This window comes from Mus caroli, unplaced genomic scaffold (assembly GCF_978045245.1).
Source record: "Mus caroli unplaced genomic scaffold, Mus_caroli_1 scaffold_16, whole genome shotgun sequence".
Classification (NCBI taxonomy): domain Eukaryota; kingdom Metazoa; phylum Chordata; class Mammalia; order Rodentia; family Muridae; genus Mus; species Mus caroli.
The window spans coordinates 8,265,314-8,290,000 of NW_028227271.1; the positions used below are offsets into that span (position 1 = coordinate 8,265,314).

Genomic DNA, 24,687 nt, shown 5'->3' on the forward strand with positions numbered 1-24,687 from the left:
GCTTTCCTGAGGCTGGAGTTACAGGGAGTGCGAGCCACTTGACATGGGCTCTGGAAAGGAGCCCAAGAGCTCTGCAAAAGCAGTATGAACCCTGAACTGCTGCGCCGCCCGGCGGGAGCAACCCACTAAAAGAAGGCATATCATTGTCATAGAGAGTAAGTGCAGGAAGAATAATGAACAGTCAATAAAGATAAAAGGTTGGGTCAGAGAAGGCGGGTGGAAGAAAATGTGCTAGCCACGGGGACAACTTCAACTGTTGTGACCCTAGTATGAACACTGGCTGGAAGCCTCTGGCAGAAGCATGAAGAGGAAACGCGTTATCAGAAGGAAGCATTCTCAGTCATCTGGGAGGACAAAGTCATTATGGGGGACCTTTTACAGAAACGCCCAGATTGTGTCTGTTTCTCTAACAATGCCCTCTTAGCAGGGACTGGAGCTATAAAATACAGTGCAGATAACCTCTGACCTTTCTGGCTCCGGGTTCATCTCAAGTTTCCTTCTAAAGCTGTCTCCCCAACCCTCAGGGCCCTTGGTGTATCACCCACCCTGTGCTGGGCTCTCAGTGGCTGGATCACAATTCACACTACATACTCGCTACTCTCCAATTCGCCCCATAGGAACACTTCTAAACAAACATGCTCACGTCCCACACGAGACAAAACCCTTCAGCTGCTCCCAGTGATTTCACGGAAAGCCTGGGCGTCCCTGCTGGGTACGTAGCACGGCTCTTGATCTGACTATAACCTACAGATTATAAACACGTTATTCCCTATTCTAACTATCCAGTCTGACCTTACTTTTTCTAACTAGGGTTTTGACTGCCATCTTCTTGCTCTTGTAATCTCCCCCCATCCTTCTCTAACCACCTATGCAAATTCTAGCTCCCCTTTGTTTTCTAAGTCAGTACATACGTGTTGTACACACCTCGGAAGAGTCCTGACCCTTTGGGGGAGGGTCTCTGAAAGGCCAAGACATTTCTATAACTTAGAAGATGGTGTTTATCTTTCTTGTGTTAACATCTGCACGTCAGTGCTTAAGAGTGGTGGAGGCGGGCTGAAGAGATGGCTTGGTGGTTAAGAGCGCTGGTTACTCTTCCTAGAGGACCCGGGTTTGATTCCCGGCACCCACATAGAGGCTTACAACCCTTACATAGAGGCATCTGTGGTTGCAGAGGATCCCATACCCTCATCTTCCACCACACACGCTTGTGGTATAGACATACATGCAGGCAAAATACCCATATCTATAAAATAAAAAGGGTTTAAAACAAAATTGTACTGGCTAGTTTTGTGTCAACTTGACACAGCTGGAGTTATCACAGAGAAAGGAGTTTCAGTTGGGGAAATGCCTCCATGAGCTCCAGCTGTAAGGCATTTTCTCAATTAGTGATAAAGGGGGAAAGGCCTCTTGTGGGTAGGACCATCTCTGGGCTGGTAATCTTGGTTCTATAAGAGAGCAGGCTGAGCAAGCCAGGGGAAGCCAGCCAGTAAGGAACATCCCTCCATGGCCTCTGCATCAGTTCCTGCTTTCTGACCTGCTTGAGTTCCAGTCCTGACATCCTTGGTGATGAACAGCAATGTGGAAGTGTCCTCCCCAACTTGCTTCCTGGTCATGATGTTTGTGCAGGAATAGAAACCCTGACTAAGACAAAAATGAAGGGTGAAGACCACTGCTTTGCTGAACACAGTGACCCTACTGCGCTTGTAGTCAGTTCCTAGCCACACTCTCCCCTCCCTGCAGAGCCTCACCACCTGGCACACTCACCTCCCAGCTCTTTAACATACTGTATCAAGACAGAAGCTCTCATAAAGCACTGTTCTCTATCTCACATCAGAGTTCCCTGGAGTCCCTGGGAAAAGCGCTTCTGAACTGTGCCCTCAGATGTCCCTGTGCGCCAGGAAGGGTTCTTTCTATGCCACCGAAATTGACTAGAATATGACTATAAAGACTTAGGGAGCTGACCGATACTGTTGAGAAAACATACTTGCCATTAATGACTATATCCGAAAACTTCAAGCAAGTATAAGAACGCAGCACACTTGTTTGCATCCTGACTGACCAACTGCTTCCTAATAATGACTTTTTGTTGAGACTGAAGGTAATGTTAGGAAATGTGACCTTTTTTTTTTCTCTCATTTTGCATAAGGAAACAAGTAAACCTCTGTAAGAGCTACTAATCTTCAATATTTACTACGACATAAGCAAAGAAGAAAATCCACCTATCTACTCTTGCACAGACCTAAAAATTACATAAAACAATGTCATTTCTTCTGCTAAATCAAAAATATATTCTAGACTAATATATGCTAATGTATATTAACATGGTTCAGTATTAATTTAATTATCACTCTTTGGTTTATTGTTGGTCATATTTAAATTATTAAATGTGTTAAGTTTTAGTGCACTGTTTTAAGGTCTAGTGTACTGAACATTATGTAGGCCCGTGTTATTGAGTGTAAAATGTTAAGACTTTAAAGTTGAGAGCTATAGTTCTATATAATTTTAATATTGCATGATATAAAGTACCATAATATAATGGCATACATGTGTTACATAATAGATCTTTGTGGGTACACTATCAGTAACTTGAATTGGACCATAATCCAGAAGGAAAAATCTGTTTTTCTTTTAACCTGCAACACGGGGGGAAAAGCAATCCAATGGATACTTGTTGCACTAACTTGATGTAACATATTCCAGTGAAATTAGTTAATGTAACCACTCGCTTAAAGTCTTATACTTAGTTGCCAAAAGACAGGACCAACAGTCTATCTAACCTTGCAGGTTTGCAGAGACTGCTGTAGATGATGTAGGCAAGTAGCAGCTCCATCTTGATGCAGCCCCCAGTTTCTCTCTATTCCTTAACATTTTTATGTCTTTGGTTTGCTTATTTGGGATGGGGCTGAGGCTCCTTCTGTGACACTTGGGACCGCCTTGAGCTCCAGATTCTCCTGCTTCACACCTCCTGTGCAGCTGAGATTTCAGGCTGATGGCGCTGCACCAGGTCACAGTGGGCTTCAGTGTTTAATCCCCTCATCTTTGTGTCATGGGTCCATTTTCTAGGGTCTCCTTTACCTTCCATGGTAAAGCGTCAGGGTTTTCCCTTGCCTGCCTGCTGAGGTTCCCTAGCTCAGAGCACCTTCCCTTTCCTTAAATGTCATGTCTCATATTCTAATGGTTGAGCTATTTGTGCAATGGTTTAATCAATGTCTTGTCTCTCACTAGAACGTATGCCCCAAGGGGACACAGACTGTGCCATCTTTTCATTGCTATTTCCCAAGAGAATTTCAAAAACATTAAATGGGTAAATATTATTAAATAAATCAACTGAAATTAATTCCTCATTTACCCTGTGACATTTTACAATGGGGCAGATGAAGTAATGGGAGAGAGATTCCACTAGACTGGAAAGGGATGGCCTGCCTGGTTTGCGTTTTTAAAGGAGGCATTTACAAGAGTAGGTACCAGTGGATGGCACAGTGGTGATGGGAGAATGGCTTCAAGGAAGCAGGGTGAAGGGAATAAAGGAGCTGAAGAATATTACTACTTCCTGCAAAAACAATCTAGGTATATAGTATGTTATCTTTGTAAGGTTTACATGGACACACTAAGGTTCTATCCAGGATCAAGGACCATACGGTGTGGTCCTTTCTATGTTGAAAGCACTATCAGGGTAATCCTGATTCACAGGCAGCTCTTCTGTGTGCATAGTAGGACTGACCAAACACTCCATCGCACCTCCCAGACTTCTGGCCATCAGCCAGCCAGCATCACTTGCACAGATAGCAACCGGACACAGAGGTGGACACTATACCACCTTTAGCCTTGAGGGTGAACATCTGAGATGCAGTCTTTTTTATTTCCCCACTGAGTACACAGGTTAATAAATATTGAATGACTAAATGAATAAATTTTTACTGCAAAATTTAGTGACGTTGATAGTGGTTTATTCAAAACTGAATAATTTAAATAGGTCTTCTTAATTCATTAAAAATTCTATTAGCGAGTTTTAGAAAGGGCTCAGTATCTTTATTGACTGGTTGTGCTGTTGGTATTTTATAATACTGCTGGGAATAATTGATTCCCAACTCACTGATAATATGGTCAGTATGCAAGAGCCAATAAGAGTACTTTCTTGAAGATATAAGTTAATGATGCTCTAGCCTAGTCTTCTGCTACAGCCTGGTCTTCTAAGAATGAAACCAGGTTCTGATACCTACAGTGTGACATCACATGACATCGCTTTCAAGGAAAGTGGTATGGTTGGTCGAGGGATGTCCATTCTGAGCTTTGACATGCCTTGTTGAGGTTTTCTCTTTTACTGTCTATTTTAATGCTACGTGCAGGCCCCCAAGATCTGGAGTCCTCAATTAGCTCTGTGACCCTGCCTCCAAGTTAATTCTTATTGGTGAATAAATATGCCAACAGCTGGGCAGAAGAGACATAGGTGGGGTTTAGGTTTCCTGGGCTTGGGGACCAAGGAAGAAGAGAAGAACATACAGGAGGGAGTATGAGAAGCTGCCATGGGTTATCTGAACCACAAAAGCCATGGCCCTGTGGGCTAGCCCAATTGGAACAGCCGAGTTGAAACATAGTAAATAGTAAGTAATAATTCGGGGAGTTATCAGTAGGAACGTAGAATCTAATAGCATGGAGGGTAGGCAGCTGCCCAGCTACTGTGCTATTTAAGGCATATATAGGCTGTAAGTGTTCTTCCTTCCAGGAACTTGTATGGTCCAAGGAAGAGTAAAGGTCCCGGCTGGGGTTCAAATACTTTTTTCAACATTCATGACCACTAACTAAGCTAAGGCTCTGTATAACTTTAGGAACATGTTTTCCACAACACTCAAACACCTCTCAATTCCTGTGCAGTTAGCTGCTGCACCACACGCTGGTGAGGAAACCTGCCACTGACCTTCTTGCTTGTAATGTATAGGGAAATGGAAGAGCTAACGCAAAAAGGAAGCTGTCCACAGGAGCCAGAGGGCAGAGCCACGCAGGGGCACAGAAGGTTCCGGGCCCAGATGGTTCCGGGCCCAGACGGTTCCGGTGCCCAGTTCCATTTCAGACTCCACTTCCTAGTGGAGCTTTTGGAACAGCTTGTGCTACAGGAAAAGAACAGTTCCTGTCGGGGACTGAACATGCGTTTACAATCTCAGAGGTCCCTCATCTCTTCTTCATCCCCCTTAGGTCACCTGTCAACACATTTACAGTAAATATGCATTATGTTTCAAGGCAAAGTGGTTCATGCCTGTGGTTTCGGCGCACAGAATGCTGGGGCAGGAGGATTAAAGGTTCAAGACCAGCCCGGGCTAACAGTAAGAACCCTGTCTATAAACCACCAACAAAAAGCACTTGCAGCTGCATGGAACAAAAGCCGCGCTGAACCTCCTGTAGAATCTGATGACCTGTTTCTGTTTTACACCATATAGCTGCGATCAAACTTTACCCCAGCAACAACTCAGGTCCAGACTTGATATACTCTGATTCATGTTAACACCACAGAATGGAACACTCCGTGGCTGGCTGGCTCATTATAATTAATGAAGATGCTGTTTGGTAGTAATTACAAGCTGTCAGGTCACATTAATCTGTATTTCACAAGGTGACTTGGAAGGAAGTATAAACGTACTTGGGTCTTCAAGGTATAAAACGAGTCTATGGTTTCTCACCAGAGACTGACTTAAGGAACGCTTAAAAGATTTTTCATAGCACCAGTAAGATGGCTCAGAGTACAGCGGTGACCTCCACATGCGGAACAAGATGCATATGGACCTCTTCCCCCACCCCACCCCCCAACACACAAACTCACAATAAATGTAAAAAAAAAAGAATTTAAGACATAATAAAGACACACCCTTTATCTCTGTTCGGTGAAATAGTAAAAACTGTAGTTAACTAGGTTTTAGAAAATAAAAAGCTTTTGCATGTAACATGTGTAAAACATGGAGGGACACACAGTCAGAGTGCCAACCCCTCTAGTCCTGTTTAATTTTCTAGGAAACCTGTGAATTCCTAGTGTGTGCACATTCCCGCCACATCCTGTGTTTTCTCTTTACATTTTTTCTTTATCACAGATCTCCACACTCTTGCTATTATGGGTCACGGCACGGTCAGGTAGCTGGCCAGCAGGCTCTTCCCTGGCTGTGCCTGTGTTGTGTTTCCAGATGCTCTGTAATTGGATGAGGTCCACAGAAAATGCAGACATCATAACTGTTCACTGTTCAGAATTCCCAGGGCTTCTGCTTTTCCTCGACATGTTTTTGTTAAGTTAATTTTGACATCCCTGCGCAAACAGAAGACTCACTGAATGTCCAATGTGACACTTTGTGAGGCAAGACTCGCAAGGCATTTACAGTCACGGGTTTCTGAAAATGAAGGGGGCAAAACCAGGTAGAATGAACAGTTATGAGGAAGGGAGGATTTTAGTCGATCAGGTGATTCGGCTGCTGCTCACTATAGGGTGAGTGTGGGCAAAACACAAGGCAAAATGAAGCAGACGCATCAATGAGCCACATCGAAGGCAAAGGCAACAGATACTCACAGCCACAGTCGATCTTCATCATTCTACACATCCCACTATCGAGTCCCGCTCTATGTGAACCATCCACGGCCTGTCTTCCCACCCACACACACATCCTGACTCACGTGCTCATTAGCCCCATCTGGTCCTGTTCATCTGACTGCATCCAAATGCCTGGGATGGCAGGTGTTTCCACTGAGGGAAGCTGTCCTACTGGAATACAGTCTGACAGCTAGCCTTACCTCCCATTCAGTCCTTAGAACTATGCTTCTCAGGGCTGCCCAGGTGGCTCTTAAGAGTTCAAGAGGGGTTGGGCCTTTAATCCCAGCACTTGGGAGGCAGAGGCAGATGAATTTCTGAGTTTGAGGCCAGCCTGGTCTACAGAGTGAGTTCCAGGACAACCAGGACTATACAGAGAAACCCTGTCTTGAAAAACCAAAAAAAAGAAAAGAAAAAAAAAAAGTTCAAGAGGACATCCTGCCCTCCAAGAGGACCCCAGCTCAGTTCCTAGCACCCATGATGGGCAATTCACAACTGCCTGTAACTCCAGCTCAAGGGGATGCCACACTTCTGGCCTCTTTGGGTCCCTGCATGCTTATACTCCTGTGAGCACATGCTGAAGTATGCACATGTATTTACATACAGACATACAAACACACACACACGGGCATACATGCAGGCACATATATACCTCTAATTTAAAAATTTTTAAAAATCTTTAAAAAAATGAATTGTCGTTTATTTAAAAAATAGACAGAAGGAAAAGGAAGGGAAGGGAAGGGAAGGGAAGGGAAGGGAAGGGAAGGGAAGGGAAGGGAAGGGAAGGGAAGGGAAGGGAAGGGAAGAGGAAAATCTACTTTGTATCTTCATCTACCAATTGCTTCTGCCTGATGGTGCCATGTTCTTGATAAGTTATCGGGAACCACCTCTCAGTATGTAGAGTGAGCCCCCTCTCCAAAGGGAGCACTCAGAATGCGAGGTGGCTTCACCAAGCCTGAGCCTGGGTCTGCGTTTTCACTGGGACCGGTGTGGATGCGGCCTGGATTCCCACTGACTTCCTGTCACTGTGAGTGACTGACTTCCTGTCACTGTGACTGACTTCCTGTCACTGTGAGTGAGTGACTTCCTGTCACTGTGAGTGACTTCCTGTCACTGTGAGTGACTGACTTCCTATCACTGTGACTGACTGACTTCCTGTCACTGTGAGTGACTGACTTCCTATCACTGTGAGTGACTGACTTCCTGTCACTGTGAGTGACTTCCTGTCACTGTGAGTGACTGACTTCCTGTCACTGTGACTGACTTCTTGTCACTGTGAGTGACTTCCTGTCACTGTGAGTGACTGACTTCCTGTCACTGTGACTGACTGACTTCCTATCACTGTGACTGACTGACTTCCTGTCACTGTGAGTGACTTCCTGTCACTGTGAGTGACTGACTTCCTGTCACTGTGACTGACTTCCTGTCACTGTGACTGACTGACTTCCTGTCACTGTGACTGACTTCCTGTCACTGTGAGTGACTGCTTTCTGTTACTGTGATCACACACTCAATTCTTACTGTGCTAAGCCCAATGCCTGGACCTTGCACATCATCGGCCTTCGGCTTCTACCCTCGTGGTCTCTCCTCACGCAGCTGGTATTTATGAATCAGGGGCAGGAGTTGACTTTGCTTCCTATCGATTTGTCTCCTCCGCAGATTGATTTTTATCCATTATCCCACATTCTTCTAAAGATCAATTACCTGGTGAGTACAATCCCCAGGGCTACATTTCTTCATTTTGTATTTAAAGGCAGGTTTTTTCCTTCTATATTCCCTTACTAAAATCAAAACACATAAACATAGAGTACCTTTCACCCACTCTACCTGTCTAATTAACTCCATTTAAAAATAATAACATGTCCAGGCAGAAATTCTGTTCAGGCTGAGATGACCAACCTCATGCTGGCTCCTGGTGACCTCTTTCTAACATTCATAAGCAATCTACTCACAGACCTTCTGTAACAGCTAGGAGACAAACACTCTGGCTTCGACATACTCATTTATCAGTTTGGTCTGTGCCCAATGTCTTCCCTAATCAATGTGCTCCCATCCTCCCACACACACACTTATTTTTTTTTAAATGCCTCATTTGTCACTTTCGTCATCTGGCACCTCAAGACTGTTCATTGCGGTTCCACCAACCAGTACTCCTGCTTTTGGAGACCATAGCTGACAAGTAACACCAGCCAGAAAGTTCAAACTTATCTGGGGGCAATCTGGCTTCCCTCTGAGGCTGTGGTTTGAGGCAGTCTCACTGTGGTCTCGAACTCCCCATCTTCCTGTCTCAGATCCCAAGACAGAGATTACGGGTGTCCTTCTCTGAAACCATCCTTGAGCAGCCTGGACACCTGTGGCTGCTCGATAGGGCTAAACCACTTCAACAGAGCTCACTCGCATTCGCAGAAGCTCCACAACCTGTTTGCTTGGTAACCTCCATCATGAAACTGCCCTCCCCCTGACCCAGGGCCTACTGCTGCTGCTGCTTTGTTGTCTATAAAACTCAAAAGTTATCAATCAATCAACCAATCAATCAGTTAATCGATATTGTCATGCTAAGCATTTGCTGACCGGACTTTGGACTTTGACCTACTGCAGAGTTGTAGAAAGGGGTACGGGGATTTGAACCAGGAGTGGTGTGCATGGTAAGCTGTCACTCTATCTCTGACCCAGACCCTCACACCTTTTATTTGAGAGAGAATCTCTTTAAGTTACCCAGGGTGGCCTTGAACTTGCAAACTGCCTGCCTCAGCATACAAAGTGCCTGGGACCAGCCTTGTGCCAACAGGACTGACTTATTTTAACAGCTTTGAAGTAATGATTTTTAAAAAATGATTAGAATGTTGCAGAATGTACAAAATGGGGCTTGTTAGTATTTTGAGTTAAATGGCCTGGCTGGTCCTGTGGTCTAATTACTACCATCTCTCTGGGAAAAGATACTGGGCATTCCAGAGAAGTGACTCCGAGATTTATGAATGGCCTCTTTACATGTCTGTCGACTTCTGCTCATTCTCCTCCGAGCTGACAATCCATACATTCAGCCTCTGGATCAGCCACACAGCGCGCGTAAGCATTCTTCCATGGTCAGACAGAGTACATGCACACAGGCTTCTTGCCCGGGTGTGTGGTACCTGCACAATGTTAATGCTCCTTGTGAATACCGACTGAGGCACAATGGCCCAAGTGAGCACTTCTCACTGGTTCACTCGTCTTTGACTTTCCCCCTCTTCCGAGAGTCCTTCTGCCAAGCTAAGTATTAAATTCCTTTGAACACTCGCTCAATCTGTGGCCTCGGGGCTGCAGGTAGCCAAGGGTAACTATCAACGACTAACACCTTTTCTTTTCTCCTCCTCCTCCTCCTCCCCCTCCCCCTCCTCCCCCTCCTCCTCCCCCTCCTCCCCCTTCTTCCTCTTCTTCTTCCTCTTCTTCTTCCTTCTTTCTTCTTCTTCCTCTTCTTCTTCTTCTTCCTCTTCTTTTTCTTCTTCTTCTTCTTTCTCTCTCTCTCTCTCTCTCTCTCTCTCTCTCTCTCTCTCTCTCTCTCTCTCTCTCTCTCTCTCTCTCTCTCTCTACCTGATAGCTGGAATGTGTGGTTCTTGAGCAGGAACCCCACAGGTGACAGTATCATGTGCAATGTCAGACAGTTGGCATGCCTGACAGTCTTCCACTTTTGCATTTTTTTCTTCACGGTCCATTCTGGACACACAGAAAAGCGATCCTCCACTTAGGTCAGGGGCTCTGCTGGGAACCCTCTCCTCATCCAGAGAAGGTTCACTCTGAATGGCTTTCCAGCTTAACAAAGGAACCAGAGTCTTGACAGCGACCTACAAAGCCCCAGACCAACAATTCTCCCATCTGCCAATCTACTACAGCCAGGTGGACTGCCTTCCATGTCCACAAACACATCACTAACGTGTCCGTTTCAGTCCCCTTTCTAGGACTCCTGCTTAGACATCAATCCTTCCAGATTGCTCCAGTACCACACACAGGCATTTCCAATTCTCAGTAAGATACACTTTAATACTCTATTTACAACTGTTATAAGCCCACAACTCCTGAAACACACACACACTCTCTCTCATCCAATCCCTACTACCTTTCCCTATCTATATTATTTTATAACTTATATTGTATTATTTACTTTGTATCTTAAGTCTCTCTTACCAAAGTGTTAGCTCCTAAGATACAGACTTTCCATCTTTTCTGAATATTCAGTGTAGTACCTAAAATAAATGCCAAATATTTGTTGAAGAAATTCACACTTAGAACTCTTCCTTGGGACCATACATTTTTCAGCTGGTTGAAGACAATTACATCAGAATTTCAGAGAGTTAGCAATAATTCTTAGAAGACAGCAGTGTCTTAGTTACCTTTCTATTTCTATGCTAAGACATCATAACCGAGGCAGCGCGCATAAGAAAACACTGAACTTGGGGCTCACTGTTGCAGAAGGCGCTCCAGTCCCTAACCACAGTGGTAAGGGGCATGGCGACAGATAGGCAGTCATAGCGCTGGAGCAGTAACTGAGAGCTTACACACTGAGAGATGTCCACAAGGCAGAGAGTTAACTGGAAGAGTGACACTCCTTCTCCTCCAAATAGGGCACACCCTCTGGGAATCAAATATTCAAATATAGGAGCCTATAGGGGGACATTCTCACTCAATATGTGACAAGCAATAACTACCCTTCAAAGAGGAGCCAGCTCCCTCCAGATCCTAAATGGAGACAGACTCTTCATCTCTACTTTCCTGAGGGTATCATGATGTTTAATTACAGAGAGAGGCAGCTTCCACTTCAGTACTCGTCCATCTGAGTCTGTTTCCCCATCTAGTTATTAAGTCCTACAACTTCAGTTCTCCTTCCTGGTTTATCCCATTGTAACATTCTTTAGCCCATCCAACTTTTATTATTTACTCCAGATTTGATAGAAGCTAAGCAACAAGGAAAAACTGTAAGTTGACACGAGATCAGAAGTGGTAAGATTATTCCTGTCTCTGAACTTCAAGTTCTGCAAAGGCTGGTAGGGGTGAAACGGTGGAGCTCAGATCACAGAGCAGTCCCTTAACCTTCCATCCCTGTAATTCCACGTTGATCACGGCTGTAATGATGTTAGATCAACGTCCCCCACACCCCTTCTTCAACTGTGTGTGCTCAGACCACCATAAGTTCCTGGGTCAATGACCTCTCCCCACTGCTGACACTAACTTCAAACTCCTCAGCACTTGGGGTGAGTGTGAAGTCTACAGGTCCAACCATGATTCCCTAGCACTTGGGGTAAGCGTGAAGTCTACATGGCCAGACATGACTCACTAGCCCTTGAATTTAGCCCTTAGAGCTCACAACCAGATACAGGACTGGGAGTCAGGCAGAAGAACATTTCTCTATTCTATTGCCAGCAGGATGGAATCAACCCTAAGTTCTAAATCTGTGGCCTGTTCTTAATAGCATCTGGGTTGGCTGGTTTGTCTTCTTTTTACACTTAGTGAGTGTGTGTGTGAGGGTATGTGTGTGTGAGTGTGTAAAGACAACCTATGAGAATCATTTCTCTCCTCCCCCAACCTGGGTTTTGGGGATCAAACCCAGGTTACCTGGCTTGGAGGCTGGTGCCCTCACCCACTAAGCCATCTTGTCTACCCCGCCTTCTACTCCTAAGTCTGCCCTCTTCTGGATGACCTGAGGCTCAGGCACCCAGTACCCAGTGCCACTTCCCCCACACCCTGTTCCAGAATCATAATCCTCTCCATCTATTCCCAGCCATGCTCCAAATGATAGCCATCACTCATATGGCTGTTTCTCTTGATCATGAACTAACTGCCTTAGCAACTATAACATGAAGAGTCAGGCTTCACTGGTGGAAGGGAACAGATAACACTGAACATATACAGGAGCACAGAAGTCCTCTGCAAAATGCAAGGTGGCTTCATGGGCAGAGCTTCTTGCTGCCTGACATGAAATCCTGACCATCTGGGGTTTAATCCCTAGAACCCAACATAAAGGTGAAGAGAAAGGTGTCCTCCACAACGATGTTCTCTGGTCTGCACATGAGTGCCAAGGCACCCGTGACCCCTCCCAATACCAACAGTAGCAAGTTGCTTGCTTGTTTCTTTAAAGATTTATTTGTTTTATGTAAGTGCACTGTCACTGTCTTCAGACACACCAGAAGAAGGCATTGGATCCTATTACAATGGTTGTGAGCCACCATGTGGTTGCTAGGAATTAAACTGAGGACCTCTGGAAGAGCAGTCAGTGCTCTTAACTGCTGAACCATCTCTCCAGCCCCAAGAGGTTTGTTTTTTTAAGACAGCACTATTGGGAAAACATTCATAATATAATGTTAACTATTTTTACATTTTCAAGCAAAACTGCACCAGGACTGAAATGGTGTCCTACCGTACAAGATCGCCAAGTGTCTCTGTAAACCAGTATTTAGTCACATCCTTTTCATATAACCCCCCCCACACACACATCTGCCTCACCTTTCAGTGATGATATGTTATTACTAGTTTCAACAAGTCTCCAGCTCCCGTGTGTCTGACATAACTGAGAACACATCTGCATCTCTGATCACCCATTAACCGTCTAGCATTCTGGCTACCTCAATAGCTGCCATCTGCAAAGTAGGCAAGAGAGCAAAGACAGGCATGCAGAGACACAGAGCTGCAGGGAGGAAGAGTGGAGGGAGGTGGAGCTGCTACTGCCTATAGGCTCCAGGCAGCTGACAGGGCTGCCAATCTACTCAGCACACTCTGCCTCAGCCTGAGAAGCACAGTGCACACGAGCTGTGTCATTCCTTCTGATGCCAGAGACCAAGGCTGGCCAACTAACAGGGCTCTAAAACACATCTTCTGAAGCCACCACACTGAAAAGCACCTTATTCTCCCCGTGAAGCAAACTAGATAAATACACTGTTACACAGAAAGCAATGGCTCTCTCTGTCCACCTAAAACCTCAACTATTTGAGAATAAGGCTCCAGCAAGCATGCGCTCTGCCTCCCTTCAATTCAATTCAGCAGGTGGCAAGTGATCCTCCGAAAGGCCAGATGGAAAGAAAATTAGAAAACTGACTTTTCCAACCTCTCTTTCTCTTTTCCAGTACTGTTTGAGATGCTGCTTTGCCATTAAAGCCTCTGACTCCCAGGTCCCACCATCGGCCCCAATTTAACAATCAGGTTTCCATCAACTTACCTGATGTCCTGGCATTAGCCAGGCTCACCTGACTCTAGCAGTAGGACTCTGTCTTCCCCAGTGCTACACCCTCTTGCCTACATAAAAGGCTTCTCTTAAATATAACACTGTAGTTCCCTGGAGTGTCCTATTCTCAAGGGATCTCCTTCTGTGACCTGTTTGTTTACCACAGAGACAGCATAAAGTAGCTATGTTTATTATAAGGCCAGGAGTGCTGGCAACAGTGGTGCTGAGAGGAAAACACAAGGAGCTATTTACAGGCATCACAAGAACTTATGTGTCATGAGTATCACAAACAGGCATGGCCTGGGAACATAAAGAATTCCTTCCCAAGTCCTCACGCCAGCAGAGGACCTACTAGCTGCTGGCTGCTGGCTGAGGGGGAGTCTGTTTCCCTCAGGGATGTGCCCTACCCCCTGTAAGTTGTCCATGCACTGAAAGCACTAACTGGATTGAGTGAACAGGTGAAGGGAAAGAAGAAATGAAGTTGGGAGGGAGATATGGTAGTGATTTGTCAGGGAGATGTTGGTGGGGGAAGTAGAGGGTGGATATGATCAAATTTATAATATATACATATATATATATATATATACATATATATATACACACATCTAATATGTACAGGGATGTGATATAAACACATACATACAAACATACATCATATATACATACATATACAGACATTCAATATATATATGCATATATACATACATATATACATGTACACATACAAACATACATCATACATGCATATACACATATAATATACAGACATACAATATATACACATACACACATATATACACATACATACAAACATACATCATATATACACATATACATAGTACATATAATATACTGACATGAAATATATACACACATAGATATAGATATAGATATAGATATAGATATAGATATAGATATAGATATAGATATAGATATAGATATAGATATATACAGACAGACATATGATATATACATACATGAACACATACATTTAATATATACATATACACATACATATGCACATACATATAGTATTCAAGCATATGACATACATACATATATACTATATATATATATACACATATACATACACACACACAATATATATGCATATATATATAAAATTCTACAAGAATAAACTTTAAAACATATTTTAAAAAATAATTGCTCCCTGAGCATGGTAAGCATGTGTAATTAGAGAAAGACAGTAACCAGGCTTTCTGTTGCTTGACAAAATGCTGATCAAAAGCAGCCTGGTAAGCAAAGGGTTTATCTCAGCTCATGCATTCAGTAAGAGTTCCTCACCGAGGGAAGTCAGGGCAGGACACTTAAGGCAGGAACCGAGGCAGAGCCCAACTGACTGGCCTGTTTGGCTCTCTTTCTTCTACAACTCATGCCCACCTGCTGAGGGAGGTCCCTGCACACAGCAGCCTATGGTCCTCCTGCATCAACTAGCAATTAAGAAAAATGCCTTACAGACATGGCTGGAGACTAATCTAATGAAGGCGATTGATTCCTCAACTGAGATTCACTCCTTTTGGGCGTGTCTTGATCTCAGTCAAGTTGGCAAAAAGCAATCAGAACACAGGGACACAGAGATATGTTGTCTGGTACACTTACAGGGCAATCATATATATTGTTATCAACAAGATAGTCTAATAAAATGACTTGCAGAAATTCTTGAGGCCCAACAGAGGTTATAAAAAAAAAACAAAACAAAACAAGGGAAAGCCCCCCTCTGGATCCTCCGTCCTCAGAACCATGGTGGAAATGAGTCTCTCCAAGGCAACCGCCATTGGTGACTCTAGACTTTGCTTGTGATCGTTTGATCTCAGACTAGCCACTCTTCTAACTTTGGGAATAAAAACCATGAAAGTCAAGAAACATAGGCTGCTGCTTTAGATGATGCACGGGTTATGTGCACTGCACTCTATCCGTGCAGCAGCTGCTGGGGCGAGCCAAGCACCAGCAACTCAGTACACTAGAAGCTGCTGAGAAAACTTTCATTTTCACGCAGAGAATGGGTGTAAAGCACGTGTGTTTCCAGGCACACCAACCCCTGGCTGCACACACCGCTCGTCACATTAGTTATGATCCTTACAAAGTTTCAACTAGAATCCGTTCGGAAGGATAACAGTCGAGTGGCTCTCGGAGTCTGTATCAGCGCTGCCTGCCTTTGCATCAAACTGCTCTGCCCTTCGAGATGGGGAACTACTGGGTGCACTCAGTTCCCCTTCGCTGGCACTCACACTGGCTGTAACAGGAGTCACTGAGTGCCAGGTCTCTGTATTATGACCCAAGTGCTTTTCAAAGCAGGCCATCTGTGCAAGGATACTGCAGGAGCCCCACTCAGACATGAACCTGCATTGTGGGTACAGTTGTATGTGTAATCCTTCTCAGTTCACAGCATGGTGTACACTCTGTACAATTAAGTGTGTAACTGAGGGGGGCACACAGAATCAGTATTGCAGTCACACTCTCCCAACTGCTGGAGTGGTGAAGGTAATATCATCACACTTTGAAAATAAACCCTCCAAAAGATATATGCATACACGTATACACACAGGTACAAAGACACACATGCACATGTAAGCATGAGCATGCATGCACACATACAGAGACACATACTCACTCTCTCTCTCTCTCTCTCTCTCTCTCTCTCTCTCTCTCTCTCTCTCTCTCTTACACACACACACACACACATTTTCGTGCCAATACAAATGGTAGACTAGTCATTCACAGGAAGGTAAAAACCAGGTAAATCCGGTCAAGGCTGCCATGCTTCCCTGAGTCTCTGCTGCCTTAATAAGGCGTGAGCCAGAGAGACAAGCACTTTAGGAGACTAATATAAAATCTGCTTTGAAAGGCATTCTGCAAGGCATCCTACATGCTTAATTTTCTTTAAATAAGGCACTAATAAAATCACAGTAGCATCTAATACGATTTTTAATTCCTTGAGGGTAGGAGCCATGGCTAATCTTCAATGTCTGACGCAGTGAGAACATTAGTTTCCCTCTTGGTAGAAACAACGAGTAAGATAGTCCTAGTCCTTCTCGGGTTGCATTACTGAAGGTTCCTGACGGAAACGAGAAACGGGCCACTCCACTGTGAATAACTGCATTGGTCAGAGCATCGTCTGTGCTCAGTCAAGACTGATTTCCAAGGTTATTGAGAGCAGAAACCAAGAGCAACAGAAATCAGCCAACGGAGCAGGAAGCTTTGCAAACATCTCCTCGTTCTTTTACTATTGAATGAGTTCCTGACGGCAATCACATACAGGGGGCAAAAGAGCTCAGGATGCTGGGATGCTGGAGGTCAGTTCACCTGTGCCAAAGAGACACCAAAGTCTCAATAGTCACTGAGGGGTCCTGTGGCAGACTAAGCCACTGAAGAATAGAATGTGTCTCTCAAAGAAAATCTTACTGACAAATAATTTTAAGATATGTTACTTACAAACTCTGGAGTCCGGAAGTCCTGCTGATTCTCCAGTGATCCAAAGGTGGGGCAGACAATTGTCTGGTCAAAGTTTTCCAGCACTGCAAAGAAACAGTAAATAAGTTAGGTCAAGGGAGCGATGAACCTCAGCGTCCGAGGCCCATCTGCAGGTTTAGCTGATTGAGCGCTCTGACTACCGACATCTTCAGCAACTAGTTCATGCATGTGGCTAGGTCTCAAAATGCTCTAGGCTGCATCTAGCATGGAAAATTACCAGCCTCTCCACTGCAATTAAATGTTGTAGCGCAGCTAAGGAAGTCATTATCCTGCTGGTCTCTCGGGGAACTGATGGAGAGGCAAATGAGGGGAGTCAGTTTCTGTTTTAAAATATATTGAAGAGCAGTATCTGACAGACACTTTAATGGGAGCCAAGTAAAAATTTCCAGTAGATACTTTCATCTAATAACAAACAAGTGAAGTTAATTATAATAACATAATTTAACCAATAATAATACATTAACATTTCAAACATAGCCCACATTAAAAATTACTAGTGAACTATTTTATAATAGTATAATTTAATCCATAGCAATACATCAACATTTGAATACATTTGAATAATATGAACATAGTCTATATTAAAAGTCATCAGTGAACTATTTTACATTTTTCTTGGACTAAGTCTTGGGGATCCAGGATCTATTATGAATACAAATCTCAGAATAGATGAGCCAGATGTCAAAAGATCAGCAGCCAGAGGAGACTACTGGCCATGGTATTCGGTGACTGCAGTGTAAGGTTGAGTAGAAAAGTTCAGGAGGTGGGTCAGTCTATCATGTCAACCCCTGTGTTGGCATTAAGACCCTGACATGAATGAAAGAACAGCCCAGTGTGATGGACCCCGAGGAAGCAGACTAATCTATGCGCTCTGTGGATTCTAGATCAAATAGCCTTGAAGAAGCCTGAAGTAAAGACCTCCATGATAGTCACAGGCAAATGGACGGAACTTGAAAATATCATCCTGAGTGAGGTAGCCCAGTCACAAAAGAACACACATGATGTGTACTCACTGATAAGTGGACATTAGCCATCTCATATACAGTCACCAAACCTGGATGCTATTGTGGATACCCGGAAGTGCTTGCTGACAGGAGCCTCCTCCTGTCAGTCCTGGCTATCTCCTGAGAGGCTCTGCCAGAGCCTGACAAATTCAGAGGCGGATGCTCGCAGCCAACCATTGGTCTGAGCTCAGGAGTGTTTGGAGAAGGGACTGAAGGAGCTGAGGGGGTTTGCAGACCCATGTCGGAGTGGTGGGGGGTGGGTAGGGGGCAACAGTGTCAACCAAACAGACCCTCCAGAGCTCCCGGGGACTGGACCACCAACCAAAGAATACACATGGAGGGACCCATAGCACTGGCCACATATGCGGCAGAGGATGGCCTTGTTGAACATCACTGGGAGGAAAGGCCCTTGGGCCTGAGGGTCTTTGATGCTCCAGTGTAGGGGAATGCCAGGAGAATAGGAGTGGGGGTGGAGCACCCTCATAAAGGCAGGGGGAGAAGGGATGGGATAGGATAGGGGGGTTCTGAAGGGGAGACCTGGAAAGGGGAAAACATTTGAAATGTAAATAAAGAAAATATCCAATAATGAAAAAAAGAAAAAGAAAAAGTGTTCTGTGCTGGAGGCTAATCAGCAGAACTTGCCTTGTTCATTCGAGTTTACTTAAAAAAGGCAGAAAAAGCCGGGCGTGGTGGTGCACGCCTTTAATCCCAGCACTCGGGAGGCAGAGGCAGACGGATTTCTGAGTTCGAGGCCAGCCTGGTCTACAAAGTGAGCTCCAGGACAGCCAGAGCTATAAAGAGAAACCCTGTCTCGAAAAACCAAAAAAAAAAAAAAAAAAAAAAAAAAAGGGCAGAAAAATTCAAATAACAAGATTATACTAGAAATCACTTATATAATCATGTAGCTTTGATTATATAGAAAGAAACACCCTTAAAGAGGCACTAAATAGTGAAGTTTGCTGACAGAGCGTCAACTGTTGGAAGAGGTCTAAATAGACATTCTCATTTATCAACAGGGCCACATCTCTTCAAGAAGCCACCGACCTGAAAAGCGACAGGTTAAGGATGTGAAGAGAGCCGAGGTACATGTTACACTCAGCAGCACACATCCTCAGATGCTCCTGACAGAACAGCTAGGAACAGCCTTTAATTCTACCTGTAGTAGTAGTATGAATTTTCAAAGTCACTACACAGCTGATTTCTTGAATACATTAAAAGGATTTGTGAAATCGCTGGTTCCTATTGATGCAAAAAAATTTTTTTTCTTCTTTCCAGTGCAAAACAAAAACAAAAACAAACAAACAAACAAACAACAACAACAACAACAAAAAACCACCTCAGCTTGCATAGGGAGATTCCTGAGAGACTGACTGTAAGATCATTACAAAGCCAAGTCATCAGCCAAAAGTTGAGACAGCTCCTCTCTGCCATATTACTTAGGATGTGTACCTTTCTTTAAAAATAAAATAAAATACAATCCCCGTATTGGAATTACAGATTTGATTCACACAGAATACTTTTGTTTGCACACTTAACGCACATGTTAGTATCCCTATACCCTGAAGAGAAAGGCCAGTAGAAATGGCAGCCAGCCCAAGCAGGTGGCCACCTCTTCTGAAGAGTCCATCAGAGGACCCTCTACGTAAGTACCAGAGAAGAAATAGGAAACAGAGGTGGGAGAAGGCAGCTCCCAAAGGTGACAAGATGAGTGACTCTGATGAGCCCAGGAGGTCTGCAATTTCCATACGACCAGTTGAGTTCAGAGAGTAGGGTCACAGTAAGTTGAATACTTCAACAGCCAAAGAACAGTTGTCCCAAATAACTATATTCCTGCGACCACCTTCACAGTGTCCTAAAAAAGAGGTTCTCAATTCGTGTCTCCACCCCTCTGGGGTCTTGTATCAGATATCCTGCGTAGCAGGTAGTTACATTGTGACTCATATCAGTAGAAAAACTAATGTAATGAAGTAGCAATGAAAATAATTTTATGGTTGGGGGTCACCACAGCATGAAGAACTGTATTAAAGGGTCGTGGCATCAGAAAGGATGAGAACGACTGTCCTAACACACGGCTGTCTGTACACCAGGCTGTGAGAGGTTCCCCACAGCCGGAGTGCAGCTTGGTTCACACCCTGGAATAAAAGTCCTAACCTTCGTACAGCATTAACTGCAGAGATAGTGAAGATCTTGCAAACGTGGTATGTATGGTCTAGTGCTTTAGAAAGTTAATGAAACATCATACTGTGTGTATTTTTATAAGACCACTATAAATCAGGTGGCGTGACTGTTTGCCATCTTCTCTGAATTCTTACAGTATGACCTGTACAATTTGTCTTTTATGGATCTGAGGTCCATGTGTTCACTTTCGTTCCTTCTCTTCTCCTCTGCCCAGGCAGACAGACTTAAGAAGGCGTTCAGAACAAGGCATTCATATAGCAGAGGAAACAAGACCTAGGACCCAGGGCTCTGTTAAATCCCAGGCACGGAGACAGAGGAATGGGTTTGTAGAGGTAGAGAATGGCTTAGAGCTCTCACTGTTCTCGTAATGAAAATGAACACAGTTGCAGCTAATGTCAACACAGAAGAAAAACTTAATCTGAGTAAATAAAAACAAAAATGGCTTTACTGGCATTTTGTGTGGGCAGGACAAAGCCTCAACTATTTTCCCCAGGACCTAACACGGCTGAGACGTAGGTGATATGTGATGCTAATACAATAATTAATCTTCCTCCATTCAGGGGGCTCAGGGGGCCTTTGAAACTCTCATTTCTGATAACCTAACACAAACAGGGAAAAAATCATTTCTTTGCAAAAAAAAAAATAGTTTTAAAATTAAGGTGAAAACCTGAGAATTTATGAAAACAATGGGTGGGGAAAATACTTTTGAAAAAGCAAACATGCTCTCTTTAAAATAATACATTACTTAATAGATTTTGGAATGTGCCTTCAGTACTGCCCTTAAGCTTCGTATTAAGCAAACTACCATGAATGCTATTATCAGTTCACTTAATTTCAAAACTTGGAACATAAAAAGTCCTGAGTATGTCTATATTATCCACCTATCAAAGGCAAACTAGAGAGAGTGTTCTAGGCGCAAGCCAAAGTCTTGACACATCAATGGCGTTCTGTGCAGAGGCGCAGTGAATGGGCAACTGAGCATCAGGCTCACCCAAACACAGCAAATGCCAAAACCTTGGTTTAAAGCCCTAAGGCGAATAAGGCCCCTTTTCAAGACATAATTGATGCTAACTTCAGAATCATTTGTAAGTTGCAGGCTAGACAGATTTACAGAGAACTGTAAGAATACTGTCAACCAGGAGCTGGAGACATGACTCTGCAGTTAAGAGCACTGACTGTTCTTGAAGAAGACCCATACTCAATTCTCAGTACCCATGTGGTGATCTGTAACCCTCTTTAACTATAGTTCTAGGAGATCTGATACCCACTTCTGACCTCCATAGTCACTAGGCATGTTTATGGTACACATACATGGAGGCAAAAATGCTTACACACATAAAATAAATAAAAATATTATCAACTGGATTATAATGAGTAAAAATAAAAAACCTGAATGTTTAGGTCAAAAGAAGCTTATAAAATACCCACTTTTTATAAATTTAACAGTAAACCAGATACCTACCAATTAGTTTAAATCAAAGGAACTAAGCATATTTTTAAAACCTTATCAATATAGTCAATGTAATAAAGTTTTTAGGTGGAGCTATTCTGGCTTGTTCAACACTGTAATACCAAGGACCCAATACAACAGCGTAGAGGTTTGGCCATATTAACGGGTTAATAAAAAGACATTGACAGCCTCATGAAAAAAGTGACAGTCATGTGGTTACTTGTGTACCAATTAAAAAAGAGTGCCTGGAATTTACTACCCAGATTACGAAACAGATATAACCTGTACTACAACAGTGATTGAAACTGTGATACAAGGTAGCCAATAAAGAGCCATTATCTATCATCTTATAGCTCAGACAACCCATTCCCTATCAGATAACACAAAACCACCTCTCAGAAAGTCCAGGGGGTTGGGGGGAACAAAGTAGCTGGTATGTAGAGCTCTGGAATAAAGGTAATTAAAATGGGAGACAATGTATCTACCTCACTGCACACGCATGGGCACTGAGCAGAGGCTAGCTGACTCATTCATCAAATGACGAAACCCACAGTAAATATATAAGACAGCAGGTAATGCCTGGCCTGAGCTGGGGGTGTAGCTCTAGCAAGAAGCACTTGCCTAGCGTGTGCGGGGCTCCAACTGCAACACCCAGCATCGGAATAAAAGAGTAACAATGACAGAGCCAAGTGCAAAGGGCCTGGACTAAGGGCCCCTGATAGGGCTCAAGTCCTCATGCTACCTGCTGAGTCTGCTTTCTATCAGCATATTTGTCCCAAGATGGCGATAACCATCTCCCTGGTGATATCGCAGGGCAGTACAAAGATACTAGTGACAGTTTAAAAAAATTGAGGGGCTGGTGAGATGGCTTGACAGTTAAAAGTACTGGCTGACCTTCCAGGGCACCTGGTTCAATTCCTAACACTCAGATTTGTCATGCAAGTTCTGGGGATCCAATGCCCTCCCTCTTCTGATACAAACATGGTATACAAACATGCATGCAGGCAAAACACCCACATTTTAGTAATTATTTTTAAATTGAATACTATGTAAATACAAATTAAGTTTGCATATGCAAACTCAACAATGTGGAAAAATGGAAATGCAAGACTACGGAGCATTTCCTGGCATGTGCTGGCATTTCCAAAAATCTGATCATACTTATTCCTAATTTTTCCTTATCTCCTCAGATCATAAATAATAATTTAAGGTTGTCAGTCACTTCAAATCAACAACTAAAAGTAAAACAATTAATTGGATTTTGCATCTGTCTGATTCCAGAATTATACATCTTTAAGATACATTAATTTTTGTCTTCTGGGTTTCTATGGATACCCTATTAAATGTGAGTTGATAAAAAAAAATAAAATAACATTGTAAGTAGCAATCAAAAGTGTCAGCAAAAAAACTATGCCAACATATGGCCAGAGAGAAACAGAGTAACACGGCAGGTGAGGTGGCAGAGACCTGGAGTCCCAGCACTCAGGAGGTAGAAGGAGGACGGGGATATTCTTTCTACACCTGGAATGTTCTGGGCCCAGCTGATAGAAGCCTCAGGAACTTGGATCCTTGGGTATCTGATACGTGACCACAAAGCCAGCCCTCACCAGCCACCATGCTAACACACTTCCGACACTTTTCCCAGCATCCTCTGCCTTCCAGAAGCACTGGCCTGCCCCACCTCACTCCCATGTCACTTAACCACCTAGCCTATCCATCCCACACCATCCTTGACCTGCACATTTGGTCACCAGCTTCCAAGTCTCAGTTTAACAATATCTCCTGTACTCTGGTGACAAATGAACGCCATCTCTCAGACTATCAGGAGGTTGCAAGGCTGCAGATAGTCACCACGGGGCTTTATACTAGGGTCACTCAGAGTGATAACTGAGAAAAATATTAGTCGTGTAGTGGTTAGGTTTTGTCAGTGTTGTTTTGGGGGGCCATGTCTATAAAAAAAGTTTGGAATTTGGGGGTGAAAAAGTCATCAAGTGAACAGAGTTTACTGAGCTGCTGTGGGGGAACTGGGAAGATAAAGCTGGGAGCAGTGCAGAAGACAGAGGCCTGGCTTGTGAAGATCCAGAGAGAACTTGAAAGACTCAATCGGGGTTATTCGAGTGCTGTTGTAAATCAAGAGTATGTGCATCCGGTCAGCTGGAGCTGAGAAATCAGTTGTGATTAAGAAGAGACCAGTATCTCTGGAGCCATCTTCTGGGAATGTTCCTCAGAGTCAGGTCGCGGGCAGGGGGGGGGGGGGAGGTCATCTTCTGGAAGTGTTCCTCCGAGTCAGCACACAGAAGGAAGCTGTGTCAGCCGCTGAAGCTGGCAGCTGGATTAAGTAATGTGTAAGTTTACCCGACTGTTACCACCCCTACATGATACCAGTTATGAAAACACAAGGGGGTCATGGAGAACAGCTGAGACTTGGCACTGTGAGAGAGGCCAGGAGAAGCCACTGGTGAAGACACACAGCCTCAGGAGCTGCGGAGACCCCAGGACAGAAGGGTCTTGGAGAACAGCTCAGGCTTAGCATCCTGTGGCAGGGTCAGAGTCTCACAGAGGCCAGAAGGCCACTGGTAAAGGTGTAACCTGTGACATACCACAGCCTGTTAGAGATGCCAGGACTGTTGGGTGACCACCACGGATAGCAGCAGTTATGGAGAGGAGCCTGCTGGAGACTCTAAGGTGTGCTGTGTGAATTGCGCATGGCAGGGCCCAACAGCTGGAGCTGCCCATGCACTTTGGTTCCAAGAAGATCATGAGCGAGCCCCAGATGCAAGGCATTAAGCTGCATGGCTTAATTTACAGTTTG

General features: G+C 44.1%; 1 protein-coding gene across 3 annotated transcripts in view; it reads right to left on the bottom strand.

The window, feature by feature from the left end:
* Ano6 (anoctamin 6) overlaps nucleotides 1-24,687 on the bottom strand; it is a 187,060-nt gene that overhangs the window by 95,403 nt on the left and 66,970 nt on the right. For all 3 annotated transcript variants that reach the window (XM_021183693.2, XM_021183694.3, XM_029469721.2), the window contains one exon: nucleotides 17,205-17,287. In XM_021183693.2, the coding sequence (XP_021039352.1) occupies nucleotides 17,205-17,287 (83 nt within the window). The remainder of the gene's footprint in view (nucleotides 1-17,204; nucleotides 17,288-24,687) is intronic.